The sequence below is a fragment of the Dermacentor silvarum genome, chromosome 1 (genome assembly GCF_013339745.2).
Source record: "Dermacentor silvarum isolate Dsil-2018 chromosome 1, BIME_Dsil_1.4, whole genome shotgun sequence".
Taxonomy (NCBI): Eukaryota; Metazoa; Arthropoda; class Arachnida; order Ixodida; family Ixodidae; genus Dermacentor; species Dermacentor silvarum.
Genome location: NC_051154.1, coordinates 193,565,761 through 193,592,698, shown reverse-complemented (window position 1 = coordinate 193,592,698; position 26,938 = coordinate 193,565,761). Strand labels below are relative to the sequence as shown.

The 26,938-nt window shown below is 44.8% G+C and overlaps 1 protein-coding gene across 2 annotated transcripts in view; it reads right to left on the bottom strand.

The window, feature by feature from the left end:
- The window catches only part of LOC119436586 (tyrosine kinase receptor Cad96Ca), a 63,046-nt gene that overhangs the window by 4,647 nt on the left and 31,461 nt on the right, over nt 1–26,938 (bottom strand). The window contains exons 2-9 of one of the 2 annotated variants that reach the window (XM_037703474.2): nt 17,932–18,414; nt 16,973–17,109; nt 15,395–15,535; nt 12,886–13,075; nt 9,997–10,107; nt 7,441–7,622; nt 4,641–4,769; nt 2,937–3,048 (exon numbers count right to left, since the gene is read on the bottom strand). In XM_037703474.2, coding sequence (XP_037559402.1) covers nt 2,937–3,048; nt 4,641–4,769; nt 7,441–7,622; nt 9,997–10,107; nt 12,886–13,075; nt 15,395–15,535; nt 16,973–17,109; nt 17,932–18,414 — 1,485 coding nt within the window. The remainder of the gene's footprint in view (nt 1–2,936; nt 3,049–4,640; nt 4,770–7,440; nt 7,623–9,996; nt 10,108–12,885; nt 13,076–15,394; nt 15,536–16,972; nt 17,110–17,931; nt 18,415–26,938) is intronic. The other variant, XM_037703475.2, reaches the window with a different exon arrangement.

The window sequence follows — 26,938 nt, the reverse complement described above, 5'->3', positions numbered from 1 at the left end:
CACCTGGGGTTCTTTAACGTGCACCTAAATCTAAGTACACGGGTGTTTTCGCATTTCGCCCCCATCGAAATGCGGCCGCCATGGCCGGGATTCGATCCCGCGACCTCGTGCTCAGCAGCCCAACACCATAGCCACTGAGCAACCACGGCGGGTACACACATACATACATACATACATACACACATACATACATACGTACATACATACACACATACGTACATACACACATACATACATACATACATACATACATACATACATACATACATACATACATACATACATACATACATACATACATACACACATGCATACATACATACATACATGCATGCATACATACATACATGCACACATACATACATGCACACATACATACACACACATACATACATACATACATACATACACACGTACATACATACATACCTACATGCATGCATACATACATACATACATACACACGTACATACATACATACATGCATGCATACATACATACATGCACACATACATACATACATACATACATACATACATACATACACACGTGCATACATACATACATGCACACATACATACATACATACATACATACATACATACATACATACACACGTACATACATACATACGTACATACATACACACATACGTACATACACACATACATACATACATACATACATACATACATACACACATACACACATGCATACATACATACATGCATGCATACATACATACATGCACACATACATACATGCACACATACATACGTACACACACACATACATACATACATACATACGTACATACATACATACATACATACATACATGCATGCATACATACATACATGCACACATACATACATACATACACACGTGCATACATACATACATGCACACATACATACATACATACATACATACATACATACACACGTACATACATACATACGTACATACATACACACATACGTACATACACACATACACACATACATACATACATACATACATACACACACACATGCATACATACATACATACATGCACACATACATACATGCACACATACATACATACACACGTACATACATACATACGTACATACATACACACGTACATACATACACACATACGTACATACACACATACATCTTGTAAAACCCTACCCACATAACAAGCTATATACAGTGTTTTTTTTTTTTACTTCGAACACTTTTTTCAAAAAAAAGCCTAGGAAATTTACTCGAATTACGTCACTAAAGATGAAATACCTGCCCAGGCGGACATCATTTGCAAGAAAAACCACAGCAATCCATTAACTAACAAACTAATTACATTAATGAGGTTATTAATAATTATGGAGTTTTACGTGCCAAAACCACTATCTCATTATGACGCACGCCGTAATGGGAGACTCCGGAATGATTTAGACCACCTGGGGTTCTTTAATGGCACCTGAATCTAAGTACACCGATGTTTTCGCATTTCGCCCCATCGAAATGCGGCCGCCGTGGCCGGGATTTGACCCCGCGACTTCGTGCCCAGCAGATTCTAGTTCACTATACCACAGCCACTAAGCAACCTGATATGTCGCGCGCCTAGGCGATAAGGCGTCACAGCTAGGCATGCGCTGTGGTGGCGGCGCAGCGTTATCACCTTTTGGTTGTGCTTAAAAGCGCCGGAATTCAAGCTGGCGTGTGCTTTCATTACTGTAACATTGAACCGGGCAGTTCGCCCGTTGCTGTTAAGTTGATGGCTAAATAAAGCCGTATTGTTTTCGCTCCACCGTTGCGCTGTCCTTCCGTCAGACACGACACAACCACGGCGGGTCTAATTAGGTTATTCGATACAAAGTTTATACGGCCCATGTTTATATTGGAAAGTTGAAGGGAATCGTCATAAAAGTCTAGTTACAGGCTTCTACATTTCGAAATGGCCATGTAGCCTGAAATAACTGACGTCAAATTATTCGTTCAGTTTACATGATTTCGCACGCGGCACCGTGAAGCGCGGCTCTCCGTCCAACCTCTCTGTGACGTAAAAGTGTGGCGTAAAATAAAGCTGCCGTCGCACCTCCCTCTTCCCAAGAGGTGATATTCCGAGTGGCCGTTTCCGCAACTCGCGATTGGTCGCAGAGCCACTTCAGCAGCAGGGGCGAGACAGACCACTTTATTGCGTGGTATGGCGAAGTTATACTGAGCCTTGCTTCGCGGTGCTATGTGCGTAATCAGGTAAATTGAACCCATATTTTGACGCTAGGTATATCGGTCTATAAGGCTATGTTGAAATGTTGAAACACGGAACTAGTCTGTTATGACGATTCCCACCAACTCTCCATATAAACATGTGCCGAGAAGTTTGTAACAAAGGAGGTAATTATTAAAATCAGTTTAATTAGTGAATGAATTGCTTTAGTTTAGGCGAACGATGGCCGCCGTGCCACCATTTTCATTACGGCGCTTGCTTTCGGTTTGCGCCCTTTTCCTACAGCGGCTTCTTTGACTCTGAACGGAGATGTTATAGCTGGATTTGCATTACAGGCCAAATAGCCCACTCATTCCGCAGAAGAACGTGATGTAGCTGAGCTGTAACAAATAATGCCGCGAGCATGGTATATAGCCTTCGGGCGTCATTGTGTGCAGCGCGATTCGTTGGCATATGGCGACGTCACGCTCGTCTTCGGAGTAAATAAGCAACTCAGCTCGCCATGTGAATCTCGTTTAAACGGATTACCATGCCCGGAAATATTCGAATCGTGGTTCCGGTTGAAACGTACATCTATTTCCATGCGTGCAGCGCGTATACAAGAGGAAGACACATTCTCACGACAAGCCTGTGCTCTGCCGCAATGGGATGCTGCAAAGCCATTGCAGTATGGGTGCATATAGCAGTGGCCGATGCAACACGCACAGCCATTGGTATACCTAGCGTCACGATCTCCCACAGCAGGATTCCGAAGGCCCACACGTCGGACTTTGCGGTGAACACCTGCAGGTACAGGCACTCCGGAGCCATCCACCGCACAGGTAGCGCACCCTTTCCCAGACGCGAAGGGAAGGCGAGAAAGAGAAAGCGCCAATTAGTTGTGTGCACATGTGTGAGCACGCGACAACACCGCGTAGTATAAAAACGCTGACAAAAGACTTGCTTGACACCCGGTTGCTGGTGTCAAATAGCACTCGGCGAGGCGGACACAAAATGCGGATTTTGTTTTCCGTTTATGAGCAACTATGCATCGACGATACTATATATATATATATATATATATATATATATATATATATATATATATATATATATATATATATATATATATATCGAAGACATTTCTGACGAATCCTGAGCAACTCTCGAAATTCTGGCACCAAAGCGACAGTACAGACTTCGTAATAAAAGAATGCAGAACATCTTCCGATCCTGACACTTTGACAAATGCGCTTAAATTTGTGTGACCGGAAAACAGCAGCAATTTATCAACGTTTTTTTCCTTCTCTGTCCCTCTTTTTCTTTTTCTTTTTTTTTTTTTTTTACGAACTCCGTTCTTGGATTTAGAGAGCCTGATACCATCTGGGCTGCCATCTGCTAATGTCACCAGGTGGGGTGGGTCAGAAAAGTGAGAAATTGGCTGAGACGTTTAAAGAGATGAATGACGTTACGTAACCTTAGTAAGAGAGGTCGCAATCGTTAGAAAGAGTGAGATATTCGTTATGCCAACGGCTCCAGACAAAAATCAAAGGTTCATTTACAGTTTTATCTACAACCTCAGTTTACTACAGCGTTTTAGGCTGTACTTGCGTTGGTTTTGGTTGGAGGACAAGGTTATTAGTTGTTATTCCATCATCACTTAACAGTGACGATGGAATAGTCACTGTTAAGCAGTATTTTGATTGCACTTCATAGGGTTTCAAACAGCCAACCACCATAAGCCAGATATTATTTGCAGATGTGTGCGGATGTCTTAATGATATAAGCATTCCTTAGAAAGGTATCTTGGCCATAAATTTTGAGAACAAAGATTTGCTGCAAACGAGTAACAGCGCTGAACAACGGGACGTGACTGAGAGCGCTTCGTCTGCCTCAGTCACGTCCCCTTGTTCACCGCTGTTAATCGTTGTCTTCAGACATGTACCAACCCGCCCAAGTTAGCACGTTATTGAAATATTCGTTGCTTTCTTGAACGCTGTAAACGCTGTGGAAAAGGGCAGATGCAGTTGTTGCAGCATAATTTTTTATCCTATTATGCATTTACTGAGGCGCTCAGTAATGAAGACACGTAACATTACAATCTTATCGCAATTTAGCGGTGGCGTTGATCCCAAGAAAAATAAAAGCTCTCATTGGCAGTTTTTGTGTCATAACTATTATGTAATTCATTATCAGAATCATATAACTATGAGCGACTCAACAGCAGCTTTTTTATACACACTGCATGTAGACAAGCAAATGAATGGATTCGTGTGTGGCCCGATGAGTCCCGTGCGTTGGCTGCATTGCAGAGAACGTCAATAATTTGGTTTCTTTCTATATATTTTACTGTCTAGAGGCGCGGTAGATAATACCTTGTGCTTGGTATAATGCGTGAATAGGAAGATTCTTTATGCGCCAGATTGCACGCTACGGGCGCATACCTTGGACTTCTGTTGATAGACGTCCGTCTCGGAATCTCGAACACTGCGAGATAGGCCGAAGTCGGCCACCTTGCATTGGCTGTGCTCGTCTACCAGCACATTCCGAGCGGCCAGGTCACGGTGGATAATCTGCGTGTTGCGGAATACAGGTTCGAAAATCATTAGCATAATCATTAACATACGCAGTCAGTCAGCGCTGACGCAAGCCCACGATCACGCAAAGACGCAGTGAAACATGCTTGATCTGTAATTCGCATTAATACGTTATGCAAGACCGTGCTGAACACCTCGTTGCGTTCCGGCCTTCTGGCTGTTGCGTTCTTTGGCGTTACGACAAGCTCAAGAGTCCATACCCCGATACCAGTATAGTACGTATACTACACGGACGCCGGACATAATGGAGATGTAAGCCTGACAGCTGTAGTATCCGAAACCTGGTGCAACACGAACCTGCACCTGGATGTACCCTCTATTACAGATACAGAAATCACGGCTATCATGGAAGCCATTATAATCCACTCGCACCAACATGACAACATCCTTACACGAATGGACAGCCAGGACGCCTGCCGAGTCTTCGAACGAGGACGCAGACTCCTCCTGCACACTACATACTCCGCCAACACGTTGAGCAAAACCCACAACTCCGAATCCTCATCCAATGGTTTCCTGGCCATGAAGGCATACCGGGGAACGAGACAGCGCACCGTCTCCACCAAGACTTCAATTATCCGGGACCTCCATGTCCATGGCCACATTCTCAAGACACGAGGATCACGCTTAATCAACAAGCCAAACGAAGACGCCGCATAGAGTAACTCGCCGAAACTAGGCGAGCACTACCCACAGCCAGGCGTGACATGACTAACGAGCAGGCATGTATAATCAAGCGCGCACAGACCCACTCCCTGGTAACCTCACTCACAATCTACCACTTTACCAGGCCACCACCAACCTGCCCTCAGTGCGGGAACTTCCAGTCTTTCACACACAATCTATGGGACTGCCCCTAGTTCAAAAGTCCCGTACCACTACACTTTACCCTATATATCAAACCTCTGTGAATGACTGGCTCCCTCCCCGAACCCACACCTACCTTATCCTCGAGGCCCTTGTTCAGCACGTCCGTAACGTGCTGGCCGAGAACTGGTAGACAATCACAATCAGCAGCTCCGGACTAAGGGATGTAAAATTAATTCTATCTCTCTCGACGGCCACGCGACGAGTAAATGAGCCTAGCAGTATGTGCCCGCTTGCACCATTTTACGCATTCGCACCCACTGGTTTAGCCAATAGGCCAGCCCTCATGTGATCACTTCCTATTGTGATTAGCCGATCATACGATGTCTGGTTACGCCGCCGGGAGCCAATATAATTTGAAAGCGGTTTAACGACGGCTGCGGTATGTCATATACTGGGCCGCGCTGCCATTACATCTGTACCCGCGCGCTTCAACGAATACTCATCGCGATGCCACTCCAGCGTCCATTATTCTTTGCCGCCCATTTCTCATTTCGCAGACTCATTTTTCATTTCCCATTTCCCTTAACCTTGCTCAGAATAACGGCGTTGCGGCTTTATTGTGTCCCTTTTGTTTTTTCATCGTTGCTGCATCATTGCTACATCGTTATAGATGGCGACCGAACATCTACGCATCGTGTTATCCTGTTCTGAATTGAACGTGTATGTATTCTAACCAAGTATCGATGAATCTTGGTGCAATTGCGGGTTTACCAGGAGGCCCAAGCGGGTTCACTCAGAGATGCGCTACTTAAGATACAATGGAAATTTTCGCTTTTTCCTCAGTCTAGACATATCGTACTTTATGGCGATAACGAAACCGCGGTCGCGCTATCTGAGAGACGGACCTTAGTTGAAGTCCTGCGTTCCATATTTTCTGTGATCGCGGTGCAGTCTTCACACGCCATATGAACGAAGAGAAGCATCTATATGTGAGTTGTTGTTCCTCTTCTGTTTATTTGGCTTCTTTTATGTTATATGGAAGCGGAGCGTAAGCGACGTGGCCCTGCTGGCGGTGTCCCAGCTGACGCAAGCGGCACAGGCAAGATGGGCCGTCAGCGTTGCGCCCGTGGGGTCATGGTCGGGAGTGCTGGCGACATTATGTAGCGGATGCCGTTCGGCCGGCGCCGCTGGTCGGTCGGATATCCGATGGACACGGTTGCATGCAGTTGTCCCCGATGCGATCGCCATAAAACCGCGGAACAGCGTGCGCCGCCGCGTGTTCTCCTGGGCGTCGTTCTCGCAAACACAAGATCAGTAAGGGGAAGTGTTCTGCGAAAAGCGCGACGCTCGTGTTTTGCCATATAGCTTTTTTTTTCCTGCAGATTATGTGGAACCATCAACGGGCTCCCTGAAAATTAAAAAAAAAAAATTATCGGTAATTTATGTGTTCAATATGCTGATAGGCAGAATTGAAAGCAAAACGTTCATGAACTTTCTATAGAATTTTTCACTGCATATCTATCACAGTTCAGCCCTCCTACTTCCCCGAGCCCATATTCACAAAAAAAAGAAAGAAAAAAAAAAAAGAAAAGCTCTCAGGATATAATTTTTCGTAAGAGAAAATGTTCGTCAATCGTGATGCTGGACCTATTATTAGCGGAAGTGGACTACCAATGGCAAAAAGCACTCACGAACGAAAAGCTTCACAAATTGGTCCCTCTTTTCGTAATCTATAAGTAACGTTGAAGACGCTGCAAGTAGAGCTGTAGAATATTGCCATTTCTCTATCGCGGGCTCAGCGATAGAGATACATCGCCGGCGGCACGCGCGCTCTTACCCCGTTCCTGTGGATGTAGTCCATGCCCTGCGCCACCTGCAGGGCAAACTGTGCCAGGTCCCGCGGCCCCAGGCAGCCGTCGTCCTCGGGCTCATTGTAGTACGCGCCCCGGGAACGATGCTCGCGCAGGAATGACTGCAGCTTGCCACGCGAAACCAGCTCCATGATGAGCAGCGGGGGCTCTGTGCATGATATGGGGCCGGTTGAAATACCAAAAGCGGCATCTTTTGCGCTAATTTGGGCATAAGCCAAACACCGCGTGCAATGGAAACAGTTAAGGCGGCGCACAGAAAGGAGAATATGCCAAGCAGCGAAGAGAGCTGTATAATTGCTTTCGTCACGAAAATCACTTAAAACATCCGGCATCGTTACACCGAAGATGTACAGTACTCACTTGTCATTCATGGCTCGGAAACATTAAAAAAAAAAAAGTTTAGCACGGACATAAGAAGCTGTGAACTGATATAATGACTTTGAGACTTTTTTTTTTTTTTGCTTTTGATTTATTAAAAAATGAAGAAATTTCTTGGTAGGCATGAAAAAAGGCAACAATAATGCATACATACGCCAGAATGCAGAAAACGAGAGTAGTGATTTGTAATGTGTGTACTACAGGTTCTTAATGAGACCGGAAGCCCAAGATCTTCTCCTAAGTATTTTAGGCTGATTCTTACGCACAATGCTGCTGTTACTAATGAAGAATCCGCGTTGAACTAAAGTCGCAAGTTGCTGAGGCTAAGTATAACCACGAAAATAAGTTCTTTAGTTATAACGATGCCATTGCGCTTGCAGCCGGACGTAGTTAAGAAATGTTTCGGTACACGGTATCGGGGCATAGGCGAGCATAGGCCACCGACGGGGATAAAAATATATGCGATGGTGTATCTCAGTACGTCATAGAACAAAAGTTATTCAACGCACATAGAACAACTGCCGTTGCGCGACTGTGTCTCGGGACACCATGGCCTCTAACCCGGTAGCCTTATAGTGCGACCATAGGAGGTAGCAAATGAACATAACCGCATCATTACTACATAGGTTAGCCTAAAAACTTCGCGCGCAGTGCAGCTGTTAGCATGCTGTTTTCGGACTGTGCATATCGGCACATAAAAGGAAATAAATAAAGAAAGAAAGAAATGAAAAAGGTCCGTCCTCGTGGTCAACAACTTTTTCTAACGGCAATGACAGGGCGCAAAAACCAAAAGTTTTTTTTCTCTGGTTTTCCCCTAGTTTAGGAAATGAATTTTATCGACTGGGTCGACAGTTTCTAATTGAACAGCTATGATGATCAGAGGCATAATAGTTTATGGTTAGCATTCCTTTCATGACGCATATATTGCTGCAGCTAGTGAACAACAGAAAATGCCCAAGTTGCTCGAAAACATTAATAAACTTTCATTTTTCCCCGCTTAAGTTTATATACTTCCGCACGCCGAAACGACGTCCTCCTCCGATGAATAAGCCATCAGCACGCAGCAGTCGTTGTCTGGCCGTAATAATCATAAGTTAAGGGGCTGCATTGTCCGAGGCATGCTCACCCGGCACAAACGAGAGAGACAAAATAATATTCTTAGGTATCTTTGGGAACATGTAATGCACTGCCGATAACTCGTAAATACTTCAGCGGCGGACCGTATACGAATGTTGCTGTCGTAAGAATTAAGACGAACCAAGATGTTCGTCTGTGTGAGAGAACACTTTTTTTTCTTTCTTTTTTCTTTTTTCCTGATTCTATACTGTTCCGGGGCCAGTCGATTCTGGTAATAACACAGGTGGCAGGTCGCTCGGGCTAAGGAAGGAACTCCAAAAATGATAGGAATGGAACCTCTACATTATTCTGGCCCCACAAACGGTATATAATATACGCCGCTTAAACGTGCAGGGTCGACCATTCTTCAGGTTGCCTTTTATTTATTTCTCACAAACATTTATACCTCTCTATCTCTCTCTTCAGGGTTAACGCCTCGCTAGCACTCAATCCGACAATAACCTTGACATTTGTTATTCCAGCTCTCATGAAATAAGTGGCCGACATGACGCTGAAGGCACCTATCTTTTTAACCCTGTAATGCTCAACGTATCAATCTATAGCTGAGTTTGGTACCGCAAAATTATAATTTGAGTACGGGAACCCTAACGCATAGCCGATAGCAGCGTTTTTGATACGCCGGAGAGAGTTTTCATTTGTGGATAGTTCAGCAAACCAATAACTAACTAATTAATTGCTATGATTATTAAGCTTTAACTGAAATAACATTTCGTATTTTTTTTTCTCAGAAGTTCTGGCAATAGCCGGAAATGAAGGTGAACCTGTTCTAATTTTCCTTCATGTGGAACTATGTTTGGGTATTTCAAGGTTAACAATTAAAGGTTAGCCTGCAGCACTACATTCCAAATTTCGGCTTCTATGAGCGCCTAATCATTTATACTGAGGTGCTTCTCCTAAAATAGTGGGTGACTACGTACAAGAATGGGGGGAAAAAAAGAATGGCCGCCGGTCCACCAGGTGTACCCTATAGGGTTGTCCCGGCGGAGCAGCCGGTTCTGTTTTCTCACCGTCAAGGGTGCAGCATCCCAGGAAGCGCACGACGTGCGGGTGCTTGCCCAGTTTCCTCATGAGCCCCATCTCGCGCACCAGGTCTCTCTTCTCCTCGTTGGTCGCGTACTCTGCGGGAGAGCGCACGCGCGTGAGGGGGCGACACGAAAGGTGGGCGACAGCCACGGATTCGGCAGGCTCCGCTTTCACGAAGCAGTCCGCACACTAGGGTGGCTCTGTCAGAACACTCGCGGCCCACTAGCGATTGCGAGCATACAATTAGCTAAGGAGGCCCGGCCTCGGACAAACAGTTCCTCCGAAAGGAAAGCATTTTTGAGCTCGGTCGCAAAATTTTATACACACAGAGCAGACAGAGCTGCGTATGTGGTGCCCTCCGCAACTCTCCATGAAAATACGAGATCCAGCTTGCTCTTTTCTTCCTCTACCAGCTCAATGGCGGTGTTCTCGACGCATGTAAAAGCCTGCTTGCAGTATGTCGAGTAATGTTTGTCTGTCTTTATGCAGGGCTTAAAGTCCCCGGGCGCGCGGAAACACACACACACACACACACACACACACACACACACACACACACACACACACACACACACACACACACACACACACACACACACACACACACACACACACACACACACACACACACACACACACACACACACACACACACACACACACACACACACACACACACACACACACACACACACACACACACACACACACACACACACACACACACACACACACACACACACACACACACACACACACACATGTACGCACGCATGCACGCCCACGTTACCAACATGAACCAACATGAAATAAAAGAAATCTATAAAACATTATCTGGGTGTTCTATAACTTTTCCACGTGCAATTTATGTCCTAAACTACATGAAAATTTTCAGCAGCAATTAATTAATTTAGCCAACTAAAATCATTAAAGCAAAATTATGAGTAACTTAAGAGGACTGCGAACATTATGCCGTAAATCAAATTTGATGTATTGTAAGGACTAGCTTTTTATATAATTGAACAGAGCAGATTGCGCTAATAACCGTCGCGGTAGTTTAGTAGATATATGGCGCTGAGTCGATCGGTCGCCGGTTCGATATCGGCCTAGGAGGCCGCGTTTCGATGGGGCTGCAATGCAAGGAAGCTCGTGTACTTGGATTTAGGTCATGTTAAGCAACTAAGGGTGTTAAAAAGTCACTATACTACGGTGTGCCTCATAATTACATCGTGGTTATGGCCCGGAAAACCACAGAATTTATTTTTTTAGTGTGCTAATAATTTGGTCGCGTAGCGAGTGCAGTGTAATTATAACCTTCTGCTAAGAGCGCAACGAATGGCGCATTCTGCGATGGCCTTTTTCTGCGTAGCCAGTGGCGGTGCCGTTGCCTGTTGTGGTACCAAGCAACACAGTTCTTCCACGCACGCAGGTCGCCCTGGTCAACCGAGCCCACCCACGCAGGTCGCCAGCAAGCGATCACTACTACCAGAATGGCAGCAGGATATCATCACTCGCCCGTCGCCACGTAATATGCACCCCGTCCACCACGAAAACAGGAGAGCTGCCAGAGCCAAAGCCTACGACAAGTATTCGGATAAAGCAGGCGCCTTCTTTGTAGACGCCGCCGGACCCCTGCACAACCGCTCCACGGCAACCGTTGTACACAGGGGACAGGTGGTAGACTGCATCTCGGCCACCGGAATAGACATCACAGCCATGGAAGAGGCCGGTATAGCCTTAGCCATGCGTAATCCAAGAGCCACCTTTGTCCTCACGGAATCCCAGGCGGCGTATCGTAACTTCGCAAGAGGTCAAGTCGGCCACCTCGCACAGTCAATACTGCAATAACAGGCTGCGGCCAATCGTCAAGAGGGTCAGTGGAAACAGCTGCTGTGGGTACCAAGGCACGCGGTAGTTCTAGGAAATGAGATTGCTCATGCCTCCACCCGGTAACTTTTACACCGGGACTCCGCCGATTCCTCCACAGCACAAGTTATCGCTGACCAGGACGATCCCCAGCCTCTCCTTTCATATTCTGAGATCCTGCAACACCTCCGGCTGAGAAGGCGCACTTTACCCCCGCCTGATCCCAAATTAGATAAGGCAACGCAGGTAACATGAAGACGCTTGCAAACATTGTCCTTTCCGAATCCTTAAGTGTTATCAAAGATAGATCCTACGACGTACAATCCGCAATGTAAATTCTGTCCCCAGACGGCCACGTTATACCACATGGTCTGGGCGTGCCAACAGAATCCGAAAATATCGGCCAAGCATAATCCGACGATAGTCGAGTAGGAGGCGACCCTGTCCAGCTCGGACCCAGAACAGCAACAAGCCCTGGTCAACCGAGCCCGGACGGCAGCAAAAGCCAATGGTCTTCCGGACTAGGAGGTCCAACCACAAAGCGACTATTAATTTTTCACCAATAAATGTTTTATTCTCTCTCTCCACGAAGGACTATATATGGGGGGGGGGGGGGGGGGTGAAATGGTATTGCGTAGCTAACGGCAAAGCACAACCTGCATGTCGGGCGGGTACTCTGTAGCCGCTTACCTTTCCGTACTTTAACGCGTATGAAATCTGAGAACTCGAATTCAGGTCTGCGATTGAAGAAACTGTCCGCACGTACCACAAACTCCCGCGCTCGGTCGCGAATACGCAGCAAGAGAGAGGCGATAGCTATTCGGCTTACATTACTATGCAACACGTCTGCGGCATTTTTTTTTTTCTGTCGGCAAGTTATCTCTCAGTACTATACGTTACATCGGGGGGAAAAGGAACTGGAAAGTGGCTATAGGAGAGCGGCCTTGACGAAGTGCCAGGGAAAAAAAAAAAGGCCGGTGCGTAGTTAGTACGGAAACTTTACCCACCTTTGAGAGTCTTGACGGCGACTGGCGTGGACCTCTTGAAGCCGCTGAGCCCGTACGCCGTGGCCTTCCAGACGCGGCCGAAGTTGCCCTCGCCCAACACTCGCTCCAGCCGCACGTCGTTCCGCGGCACTTCGTCCGGACTCGAGGCCACCGGAGCGCTGGCACGAGGATTCGGCGGCTCCGAACTCTGCTGGGTCACATGGGTTGAAGTAAGAGCGCTTTAGTTTAGTCCATCGGCGATTATGGTGCTAGTTCACGTTCAACCCGCTGTATTACGTTATTCATACACAGTCACCACAAAATCTGCATTACATCTCATGAAAACTCATACTCAGTTCGACCTTGGCTTTTAGTGTCCTCTCACGAAGCCCCGTAGCAAATTCTGATCATACACAAGAAGGTGTAAACCGTCTGGCAGGAAACGTGCTACCGCAAGAATTTTTGTAAAGGGTTCAGTAGTACCTGAGATAGAAGGAATCAAAACTTATGGCAGAGAGCCGGGCTAGTTGGACATTTGAGGCATTTCCCTGTCACTTTTGTGTTACCCTTTCCCATTCCCCCAGTGTAGGCTAGCCAACCGGACGTTATTCTGGTTAACCTCCCTGTCTTCTGCTTTTTCTCTTTCCTCCTCCTCCTTCCAGCGCTTTAGGGGAAACAGGAAAAATGACAAAAGAAATGACAACCTCCCTGGCGTGTTGTCCTTTCTTTTCTTCTTTATTAATATAATTCTTATTTGAATGGTGGCATATGCCTCGTTTTCGCCTAACACTCAAGCGAAAACCGGCACATATATAAAAAAGTAATATATTCAGCGCCTGCCGGAGTTGAGTGAACGTAAGTTGGTTGCTTTTTTTAGTATCCGCGTTTACAAGACGAGGACACTGGGACATTGCGTCGAATTTCCCGTACGTTGCATGCACGTTAACGGCGGTAATGCACGAAGAAGCGAACTGACGCAGCGCTGACGCCGCTGTGCATTGTGAACAGTAGCCGTGACGTTGACAGGTTGTTTCCCCAGCTGTATACGTTACGTTCAGGGAAGGGTGGCTGACTCGTCTAGTTGATATTTCATTAATTTTGTTGCAAGAGTGTGCATTGGGAACGAATGAAACAGGACGACAACAGACGAGGAAGAAAGACCCGACAGGTCTAATATGGACACAGAAATGGTTCCAATGCTTAATATAATCTGTGTTATCAAGGTCTTGTAAGATAAGGGAAAGCATCACACCTACTGCGAAGTATGCCCGTATGTAGTGTTTTTGTACTTCCTTTGTTAAAAAGTGCAGACAACAAAGTAAACAAGCGATCGCAACCCGTTTCTGTTTGTTGTTTTTGGTAATGCGGTTTCTTTTACATGCTATAATAATACCTGAGAACGAGGACTTGTAGAGATGACTTCGTCACATGATTTGCGAGCAGCTCTTTTTGTCATTACATGTTCTTGTGAGTGATTTTGCTTGTTCAAATAGAACGTTTCTGTCCAAAGGGAGACAACTGCTTGTGTTATTCGTGTGTAAAACTTACCACAAATTTTCCGAAATTCGGACCACTAGACCGCAAAACATATTGGTCAATGTTTTCTTTTTTTTTTGATTACTTGCGCTCGACGTTATACCCATACTAGACTACTATACCCATACTAGAATACCAGACGCCTTTATCATCACCAGGCTGGGGCGTCGGCAACGCATTCCGCGTCGTGAGGAATTAGACTTGCTTATCGAGTGCAGCTTCCCGATATACTGGCCGGTCCCAGAATCGAGAGCCCCCAAGTTCGATTTCAGCTGGCAGGTCTTTATTTGCTCGTTTAATTATTCATAGCCACGCTTACAGTCGCCAGTAGTAACGTTGTCGGTCGGATGCTCACGAATATTACGGAAGCTGGCTTCCCCCCACTATGCTTCAGATTGTGGTGAAGCCCGCTTTGGCAAGCAATTGGTAAGGGCCTGCGCGCACGTCCACAATGCTTGCGGCATGTCGCAGTGCCATACAAAGAATATTTATCATCATCAGCATAAGATCGCATTTATGTCACCAATAGAATATGTTTTCTTATATTTAGGCATTATTCACTAGGAACTGGCTACGAGACTGCGCTTTATGTAGCCTTCGACTAGTACCCCTGTATAAAGCCTGTAGAGGTACGCGACCTCCGATGATACACGTCATGAATGTCGCTAGTGTCTTACGGAGCTCGCTCACGCCGCTGTTGCAAAATAAATTTAAAAAGCTTTCTCAAATAAAAAAATGCTTTCTCAAATTAGAACTGATGTGCCGCGAGTACATTCAGAAGTTTACCAAAGTAAGAACTGGGACTTATACTTGGTTGATCAGTTTCGGAAACACCACTCTCAGTGTGCATTGATTGCCCAAGACACTGATAGAATGCCTGTAGCTATAGTGAGGCGTCGTGAGGGGTATTATGTCCCATAAAAGTGGAAGTACCACCTAATGTGAATGACACACAACACGAGATTTGAGCTGCTTGCAACTGGAGCACACTGACCGTAGGCATCAACTCGCTGATGGTCTTCGCGTACATCTTGTTGTAAGCGTCCTGGATGTAGCTGTACTTGGTCGGAGGATCTTGCGCCACCGTCTGCTTGTCATCGTCGTCTGCTGGTGGCGCGTCCGGGTTTTGTTTGTTCTGAAATAAATAAATAAATAAATAAATAAATAAATAAATAAATAAATAAATAAATAAATAAATAAATAAATAAATAAATAAATAAATAAATAAATAAATAAATAAATAAATAAATAAATAAATAAATGCTGCGCTTCGACCCATGAAATACCTATCATTTCAACTGAACAAAAAAGAAAATACGAAAAAAAAGAATGCCTTAAAACTGCTGGTTTCCTAACGCACCGCAAATGAGATGACGTGTATACTGCTCAACGGTGCATTGTAAGGAAGTGACGCAAATACACAGTATCTGAGTAGTCGAGCTAAATACGAGGTAAACGGGTATTGTCAAGGAGAATTCGACGCTCCCGTTAACTGCTACAGTGAACAGTGCATAAATGGTTACGCATGCGTTTTTTTTTTTCCTTTTTCTTTCTTCGTATGAGAACCACAATCGGGTGGATATTGGAGGCCCGTCACTGTGAAGGTAGTTCGAAAATTACTCGCCCACTTTCAAAACAATATCCATTAAAATTCACGAAATTCAGTAAAAGCCAACAACGACGACTGCGCACAAAGTTCTCTTATTTTTTTCTACATGTGTGTGGGGCTTCTGTTGTTAGAGACACCAGCAGAGGTATCCCAAACGCAAGTGTGCGGTGCATGCTCGAGTTAGTTCGCCTGATCGCACTGCTCTCCTGACTCAGTCTCGAGAAGCTAACTTCCCTTTGCCGTTGATTGCGTGGACAGGTAAACGACACTGCGAGTAAACAGCATAGAAAATCGGAATGCGGACGATGTGAATTGGAGAAGCCGGCGCAACTCGATGTAGCGATGCGTCGTTGAAAGTGTTTACGTCGAAGTAAGTCGCGCTCCTTCCATTTTCGTTTTCTTTTCTTTCGGCCACCAGATACCCGGAGTTGCGCGCGTGTAACGGAGCAGCCATGAACCGAGACTGACCTGCCGGGCTTCTCCTAACGCAAACGTGCGCTGCAGGTAAACGCTCATAGCGGCGTCATTGCGTTTGCGTTGGGATAACGCACGAAGCAAGTTTTCTTTCTTTCTTTTTTTCCTCAGTAGGTGTTCACCGGTACAGTAGATTTGCATAATCATTGTCAATATGCTGAACAAGGTGGCTGCCTAGACCAGCCCTTGAAATTATTTTTTTGCGCAGGAGGTAAATTCACAGGTATCTGTCGGGTGCAACCACGCTCAATTTGAATGCTTTGAGGGTGTACTGTCAACGAACGAGATACTAGAGAAAGCGCAAGGTCTCTTTCCGCTACTTCATTTAGAAGTCCCGGCCTGCCTACTTGAAAGCATAACAAATTTATGAGGGCCTCGAGAGAGTTATTTCGCATGCATTGCGCCTGTGTACCTTTGCGTCGGCGTGGCGCTGATGCAAATCTATGTTACCATTGGAATCGTCCTGCGCGGTGGGTGGTATATACCGACCTCCTTGTTTTTGTTGATCATCTTTCGGACGCACCAGATGACCGCTCCGGCAGCGGGCACCACACCCACGATGGCCACGATGTAGACGTTGGTGCCGCCGCTCGTCGGGTTGTCGAAGTCGTACTCCGGACGCCGGCCTGCGCACGAAGTTATTGAGCGCATAAGAAGGCATCAACTAAATCGCTGTTCCTGCGTAACAACTAAATGCCGAGGAGAAAACTGCCATGATCCGGCTATCTCAAACCGAAATTGAGAGGCCAACACAGTAAAAAAGAACCGAAACAAAAAAAGAAGAGTGTACGCGACAAAAATGGCTTCAATTTTGCAAGTCACGTGACTTCGAAACTTCCTAACACTTCGCAACCTATGGTATCTTAAAGTGCGCTTTGAACCTTCATCGGTCGTGAGATGCGGGGATTTTCAGGGACTTTTGAAAGAGCGTGTTTCTAGGTGCGTCGCGTCCTACAAAAACGCTTTTCTCTTTCCTGCTGGACACAGGACTTCAGCAGACGCTGTCAACTTCCTCGAAGTTCCTACGTGCATACTTTTCGTGCATGTATGTGCTTCCTCATGACGAAACTGCAGCGCACACACAAGAAACGAGGACAAAAGCAAATGCGCTGTGCTTTTAGGTAACATACATGCGCTATGTGCTTTTTTTTCTTGGACTTGCTTCTCGTGACATTTTTTTTTTCTACACAATAAATCATGGGCATCTGTCCAGTAGCATGTGGCTCCTATGCTCTCCAGATTTCACTAAATAGTTTACCTTCATTTAAAGCTGCGTAGGTTGTTTTCCTTGGCGACAATTTCTTGATAAATCATGTAGCATTTCGGGTGTCTTACTTTCTTGCAGCGACGAAAAATGAAAGAGATCGCCTGTTTCACATACGCTGACAGAGCGTCTCCTATACAATGTGACAGGAAAGTGTCCACAAGGCAGTTTGCGTAATACTCACTCCTGTCAGGCTCGGGTCCGCGCGCCACCAAGGTGCCCGAGTTCTCCTTAGGGAAGTTCGGTTGTTGGTCCTTGGCATCGACGACGCCGTCTTCCGGCCGTATCGTCACCGATTCCAACGCCCTGAGCGCCTCCATTCTGGACTCCTCCGAGGAAGTTGGGCCCGCTGAGGTCGGTGTCGAGTCGTCGTCGAGAATAGAGGCGTCATCCTGGCCAACGTCTGGCTGTCGAGAGGGCGCTGCAGATTCCACCGCCACGTTCTTCGACCCACCGCTCCGACGCTCGTTCTCCGGTACACGGCTGTGGTCGCTAGAATTGGTCGCACTACCCAACTCGATCTCGGCGCTGGTGTCCGGTAACCGCTCGGTCTTGCCTATCGTGTCGGCAACTTCGCTCGGCACCGAGTTGGCCCCGTCGGCGCTCTCTGGCGCTTGCAACGCTTGAAAAGTGCCGAGGGGCGGAGGCACCGAGGTGGCCGCGACAACTGCAAAGGTAAACAGCGCGACACTTAGCGACAACCATGCGGGAGAATGCAGGAAGCCTAATAGAGCTACTTATACGCAAACTAACTACTGGGTTTGTGCACAGGTAGTAAGGTAATGACATAATGAGACAGAGGCGCCTTGGCAGCTGTATGGAACGCAAGTTCCACTTTGCCCACTGCCGTATCCACGTACCTACAGCGCGTACTCACGCGCTGTAGCCCAAGAACAGACGCGAACAGTCATTTAGAATTTCCTGTCAACCAGAATCACTATACATCGCGTGCAAAATCACTTTGGTTTTGGCTTGCTTTCACATATAAAGTGGTACCCCAGCCTTGGGCACGACTAAAAGCACTGGAGGGCACCTCAGACATTTGTCAGTGAAAAAGCAACGTCGGCCACCGCCATGTAGAAGTGCTTCAATGTGTTCCATGGTGACAAGGAGGAAATATATTTACAAAATAAGGTCCTGCTTCACTTTCCTGTCGAGATTACAAAAGCGCGTCGGCATGCAGTGATGCGGACACATGTCGCACAGTGCAACACTAATGGAAAAAGGTTGCACTGTCGAAGTGGCATTTTATGAGGAAAACGCATAGTGGCGGCCGTCAAAGGGTGGGTTGCCAATATTTGTTGTTCAGGACGCCTTTTTGGACCTCTGCGTAGCAGGAACAAACGATTATTAAGGCATCTACTATATTGTGGAACACGAACACACCAGAGTTGCAATTAAATCGGAGCAGTAAAAGAGCCCCTGCACGCCTGCTTTGGCCTCACAAGGCAGTAACCGAAAAACTGTTATGCAACAGCTGAATTACAGCGTGTTTTCTATTTCTTATCGTTCCTTTGCTTCTCGTTTGTGGAAGACAAGAACACCGAACATGATTCTGACCTGTAAGGAATCATGAGCTTGCCCAAGCCTTCTGTTATCAAAAAAAATTACAGTGTATGTAACCAGGAGACTTGACACTGACAATCTCGTGTAGTTCTGCGGAATTGGGACTGATTATTACGTTGGAGAACCAATGTAGCTATGAAATCTTTGTAGATATTTCCCAAGACATTCACGTATGCCTCCTGAACTCCTTGATTACGCAATGCTTCTATGACTGCTGGTATCTCTACTGAATGAAATGCCTTTTCATAATCTACGAAAGCCATGTAAAGAGGTTTATTGTACTCCGCAGATTTCCCGATTACCTGATCGATGACATGAATGTGATCTATTGTAGAATATCCCTGCCTGAAGCCAGCCTGTTCTCTTGGTTAATTGAAGTCAAGTGTTGCCCTGATTATATTGAAAATTATCTTGGTGAATATTTTATACAGTACTAAAAGCAAACTAATAGGCCCATAATTTTTCAATTCTCTAATGTCTCCCTTCTTATGGGTTAGTATAATGTTGGCATTCTTCTAGTTCTCTGGTACACTTGAAGTCATTAGGCATTGCTTTTAAAGGGCCGCAAGTTTTTCAAATGATATTTCCACCATCTTTTATTAATCCGACTGTTATTCCATCTTCTCCACTAGCTTTTCACGGGGTCATGTCTTGCAGGGCCCTCTAACTTCATCGCTAGTTATAGAAGGAGCCTCTGTATCCTGTTCATCACTACTTCAAATGAAAGTAGCTTAGCTGCTCTGGGTACTGCATGTGCAGGTCAGTATATCTCCCGCTATTTTTATTATGTCATAGAAATTGCTGATGATATTACCCTGCTTATACTTCATTACATACACCTTGCTCTGTCCTATGCCAAGCTTTTTTTCTCACTCATTTCATGCTACGCCCATTTTTTACTGCTTCCTCATTGTCTCAGACATTTTAATTTCGAATTGCTTTGACAGTTCAGCGAATTCTGTCTGATCTCTTGAGTTGGACAGTTTCATGCTTTGTCGTTTCTTTATCAGGTCCTTTGTTACTTGGTAGAGCTTACCTACTGGTTGCTTTGGTGCCTTACCTCCCACTTCAATTGCTGCTTATGAGATAAGCCGAGTTACGGTTTAATTCATTGCCTCTATGTTATCATCATCTTTCTGTTCTAAAGCTGCATATTTGCTTGCGAGAACCAGCCTGAATTGGTCTGTTTTTACCCTTACTTTGTCTAGGTTGGCCTATTTTTTTTGGCTAATTTTACTCTTTCTCTCGTCAAATTGAGAAAAATCCTAGACCTCACTAACCTATGGTCACTGCACTTTACCTTACCCAACACTTCTACATCCTGGATTATGCTGGGATAGGCCGAGAGTATGAAATCTATTTCATTTTTTTCCCCTTAGGGCTTTTCCAGGTCCACTTCCTGTTGCTACGCTTCCTGAAGAAGAGTAGGAAAATTGGGTTGGAGTGCATACGGCAGGCATCGCCAAATCCTGACTGTGAGCTTACCACTGTTGTTGAAAAGAAAGTGGACAATCATTGCATTCTGCCGATGCTAACATATGGGGACCCATCCTGGGTCCCCATATATATATATATATATATATATATATATATATATATATATATATATATATATATATGTGTGTGTGTGTGTGTGTGTGTGTGTGTGTGTGTGTGTGTGTGTGTGTGTGTGTGTGTGTGTGTGTGTGTGTGTGTGTGTGTGTGTGTGTGTGTGTGTGTGTGTGTGTGTGTGTGTGTGTGTGTGTGTGTGTGTGTGTGTGTGTGTGTGTGTGTGTGTGTGTGTGTGTGTGTGTGTGTGTGTGTGTGTGTGTGTGTGTGTGTGTGTGTGTGTGTGTGTGTGTGTGTGTGTGTGTGTGTGTGTGTGTGTGTGTGTGTGTGTGTGTGTGTGTGTGTGTGTGTGTGTGTGTGTGTGTGTGTGTTGACCCCTTAGCCTCCATCATCAAGGATTTTCTTGTACTGGAGGACACACGGGATTAAAATTAACCATTTGGACATCTGACATCACGGAATTCTTGACGATTTTTGCATAGTTTCCATATGAATATTCTGGCCCGGCGACCAGCCGTCGACATGTTTATTTATTTATTTATTTATTTATTTATTTATTTATTTATTTATTTATTTATTTATTTATTTATTTATTTATTTATTTATTTATTTATTTCCAATACTATCAGTTTCATTTCGAGACAATGGTAGGCGGACATATGATTGTTTTACTTGAAAAAATTTCTACAGTACGTTCAATGTACACATGTATAAAAATAAACGTATCCACACACTGACTGCGTCAATGAAAAATATCGAGTATCAGCATATTCAGTACGCTTGATGCTCGGATTACCTCAAATCATAGAAAGAATCACTGCGTACACAAGACGATCATACACGTGCCAAAGAAGGCATTGGCAATTCTTAAATACATTTTAGTGAAAAAAGGTTAAAAATGTTGCGAATAAGTATATAACAAAAGAATAAATTTAGCTATAATAAACACAAGAGCAAATCAGAATGAACATGAATGAAAAAAATATTATCTATATTACATATTCCACTAATGTAATGAAGTGAGGCTGCGATATTGCATTAGTTATTGATGCAACGAGATCGTCCCACTCACGAACAACACAAGCAAATGAAGAAAATTAAAAGATATTCTCACGGTGCTACGGGCTGAACGACCGACAAAGAGGACGTTCATCGATGGGACGGAGAAGACGACGCAACGCAGGCTAGGCTACACTACCCGGTATACTAGGCTAGCTGTGCCTGTGCTAGCTTGTAAGTAGCAAATACATTTTCATTTATCTCGTATCGATATCCCGTATCAATATCACTGTTGAAAGAAAAAGAAATAAAAGTTCGTATGGTCAATACGGGTGTCTATGGAGAGCTATGCGGCATCTTGAAAAATAAACGCATGCTGAGGCATCTATTTTGACTCTGTAGTACAGTATTTGGCGCTGGAATTTCCGGTGAGCTAGGTTTGCTCGAAGCACCAATGCTACTAGCTCTGACTGTGTTAAGAGATTAGTAGGTTCTGTTCTACGCTTCACATCAATTATTATGCGTGATACAGGGCTTGTATTTTTTGTGAATAAATATAATCGCATTTCTCTTGGCGTTTCCAGTATCTTTTTATCGTAACCTTAATATAAGTGAACCATATGACATTAACACACTGAAGGACCGGTCTCACAGATGTAGTGTAGCTTGATTTTAGTGGGTGCCAACAGAAGGACACTTCTTAAAAAAGAACAAGTAACATGAGTAATGTGTGGTCCCCCTGTTAAGGTCAGATGATGTCATTAAACAAATAGATTTGCACTGTTAAACTCTAGTTAACGGGGCTGCCTCTAGGGGTTTAAGAAAAATATGAAGTGATATGAAGTGTACTTTTATTGCTGTTAGTGTCAAGCAAACGTCATGTGAAGTATTAAAGGAAGTTTGCCACTTGCACCGTTCCGTTATTTTTGCTATAGTATGCTATTGAAGACAACGTGATTGCCGTAAGTACTCATTTCTCTTTAAATAATATCCAGTAATTGGCAAAACAGTTTAATATTACTGTCAACGTTATTTGTAATGTCATAGATAAAAATGAAAAATAACAGCGGTCCTAGCAATGAGCCCTGTGGAACCCTTCGAATAACGCGAACAGGAGCAGATGGTATGTTTTATACGACGACAAATTGTGATCGGTGAGTAAATGTGGCTCCTAGTTAAATTATTCATTAGTATCCTCTGGCTTATGAATTGACACAACTTTATCTATCTTCCCGTCTTCAGGCAAGTCTGATGCCTGAAGTGATTTGCGGCACATAAGGTACTCAGTATTTCTGCGACACATTTTGTGATCACATTTTTCTTTGCCAAGCGACGAGAAGTGTAACCGGTGCCACCAGAGGCACCAATCTCTCCTATTACATCATATAATTAAAATACTGCTCAGGATAGTTATTTATTTACATATTTATTTACATTTATTTACATTTATTTACAATTCCAATCGTGATTATATCAGGCGGGCGAAAAGTCGAACAACGGGATAAAGTATACACAGAAAATGACGGCATTGTATAACATAACAGATGCAGTGACTAGTATTAGTAATAGCAGTAACGAATACCGCGAGTAGCTCAGTAACAAACTCAGAGATATAGGGAATATTACTACTCCATTCAGCATATCTCTTCAAGAACTTATTCGGGATTGTTGTCGGGACCGCTTGCTTTCTTCGCGTCGAGCGCAAGTAACATGAAATATTGCTATTGGATGGGTACTCGAAAAGGAAGTCGACGACAACATTGGAACCATTACCTTCAATAGATACTTCGTGAAAGTATTGGCTAAACTTGTAAGTGACTGCTGTTTTTTTTCTTCACGTGGACGCTGCTTAGCGTGCGCGAAAACAGCCCCAAAAATCGATTAGCGTTGTTGTTGAGGTCGGGCAATGCTTCGTTGGAATGCTTTTGCTTCACATGTTTCAGTTCGGCAGCAGCGCAAAGCAGTTGCGAATTTTTATGGGTATTTTCGCCTCTCGTTCTTACGTACGTTACGCCACTACCGTTTCATTCCACGCTTCGCATCAATTATTTTGCGTGTCATCCAGAGGTTGTTGTTTCGTGACTTTGTACTCCTCATCGGAATGTAATGACGTATGCAGCGCGAAACTATAAACTTCAACTGAAGCCAGAGATCGCTGATGTGAACGCAACGCTCGTTGGTATGTATGTATATATATATATATATATATATATATATATATATATATATATCAATGATGTGCCAAATGGGCGCATCGATACGAAGTATGTAAGGAGATAATTTGCTTTTCGGAAATTACCGACAGTAAACTCAGTCGTTTTTGGCTGTTGCAATGCACCCGAGTTCACCCTGTGCAACCAAAATACCCGAGTTGGCACCTAGGTATGTTAATTGTGATCTGAGGTGCCTTCTGCGATTTCCGAGTGTATTGAATATCCAGCGGGAAGTGGTCCGTAATAAGTATTATTAAGTCAAGGATGTAATGTGCTGTTTCTTGTGTGCGAGTAGGGTTAGATTCTATTTGATGAAAACCGAGGTGCAATGTCAAATCAATGAGCGCACTTGAAGGGTACGAAATGTGGTGCATGCATGGTGTTCCAGTCCCATGGTCAAGTAAATTAAAGTCGCCCACGAGAATAATTCAGTTGTTATGAGCCCCTTTCCTCCAAAAGCGCGGAACTTTGTAGCCACTGACGCTCCACACTGAATAGCCATAGCCGCAGACGATTTAACGCCCGCCCTGAAAGTTAGGTGAAGCTGCAAATACTCTACTACTGCAGCTCATTTTACCAATGATCGCTTGCGGCCACGTTTGTGCCATGGCCAAGTCTATGGCGTATCAAAAACTGAGCACCGCTACTGGTGCTGTCAACACTTTTCGACAATACACAAATTTTGCATATCCTGAGAGAGCTGGAGTCGCGGCTTCATTAACCTACAATTTCATGCGTCAGGAAACGTGTCAACGACCTTAAGTGGGAATAATTGTCAGGCCTAATACTTTCAGTTGCAGAGAAGCACATTAGAAGACAGATAATGATAGAAGAATAAAGGAAATACGAAGGCAATGAGGCGCTGTTCAAGAAGATGTAATTGCAACTCATCTGAACGAATAAATAGTCGCAGCTGTTCGCCATTGCAATTTATCCCTTATTTTCGTTTCCGTAATATGGCATAGAAGCCTTTAAGTAAATCTAGTCTGCATGCTGGATCCAATGAAGACTAGATTTGTTCGATGGCACTAATGTCGCAGCGCGCGAGCGCCTATAGACACGAGGTAAATTTTTAAATCTCGCGCGATTTCATTGGAGCCCCTAATATTTAAAACAACGGCAGCTATTTTCACGACAAGAAATCATTCGGATATTTCGTAATAGGCTCTACAACTTTCCCATTTAAGGTTTAACCTCTAAACCGTTACTTTAAAACATGGTTAATTAAGTTTTGTTAATTATTGACTGAACATCATATTCAAAATATCTTGAGTTGCTCAAGAAAACAGTGAACACTACTAAGCAGCTAAAAGACGCTTACATAGGTACAGGCCCCAAACCAACTTACATAGATTATCCGCATGCGGAGCCTTCGGAATTAGACAAAGACATCACACCACATGAAGTTAGAGCGGCATTGCATCGAATAGTACGCAACACCGCCCCCGGAGCAGACGGAATACAGTACCGGCTTTTAAAAAACCTCGACAACAGATCGATATTACAATAATGCCAAAACCAGGCAAGCAGCCCTCTCTAAACCAACTGAGACCTATCTCGCTCACATCATGCATAGGAAAGTTATTTGAAAACGTCGTCCTGGCAAGGCTTCAGCCGTACCTAGAAGAGCAAGCCTTATTGCCGCACACAATGTTCGGTTTTCGACCGGGGCTATCCACTCAAGACGTACTACTGCAAATTAAGGAAGAGCTAATTGACCATATCAGCACTCAACAAAGCAAAGCCATCCTTGCGTTAGACCTGAAAGGCGCGTTTGATAACGTAGCTCACGACCTCATACTCACCAATCTAGCGGCAACAAAGTGTGGCCGACGACTATACAATTACGTCCGGGAGTTTCTTAAAGATCGCACTGCGACTATAGGTATAGGAAATATAGGTTCGGACTCCATCCCTCTTGCGGGAAAAGGCACGCCACAAGGGTCAGTGCTTTCCCCCATGCTATTTAACATAGCTATGAGCAGACTACCTGCACTACTAGATGCCATACCGGGAATTAGCCATGCGCTTTATGCTGATGATATCACCATCTGGGCCACCAGTGGCTCAGATGGTGAAATACAGGACGCACTACAAGCAGCAGCCGATGTCACCCAAAAATATGCACGAGCAGGGGGACTTACGTGCGCAGCTCAAAAGTCAGAACTGCTTATAGTAAAAAAAAAAAAACTCCAAAGGAAATATCACCTACTGCCTGACATCACGGTGACTACCGAGGGTGAACCTGTAAATAAGGTTAACAAATTACGCTTACTAGGACTCCACGTTCAAGCCAATGCGAAAGCGACATATACCCTGACGCTACTGAAGAAACAGATTAATCTGGTAGTGCACATGATCCGGCGGGTCACGAACCGCCGCCACGGCCTAAAGGAATCCGACGTCATCTGCATCATACACGCTTTAATCGTAAGCTGCATTACCTATCACGCACCTTACCACCAACTCACCCAAAACCAAACAAACCAGCTAGACACACTCATACGAACAGCGGGGAAAACGGCAACAGGCATTCCTATCTACACCTCAACAGCCAGAATATTACAGCTTGGTTTGCATAACACCATGGCGGAATTAATCGAAGCCCAGAAAGTCGGTCAGATCGAACGACTGAAACGTACATCGACAGGAAGGCACGTACTCAGACAATTACGTTACCCAACATCAGAGTTTGCCCCACGAGAGCCCCTGTCAATCGCCCCAAACATCAAAGAAAACATTACAGTGGCCCCCATACCTCGGAATATGCACCCCGAACACTATAAAGGCAGGCGCGCTGCACGTGCAATGGCACTGCACCGAGCATACGGCAACGACCTCGACACCTTCTATACAGACGCCGCG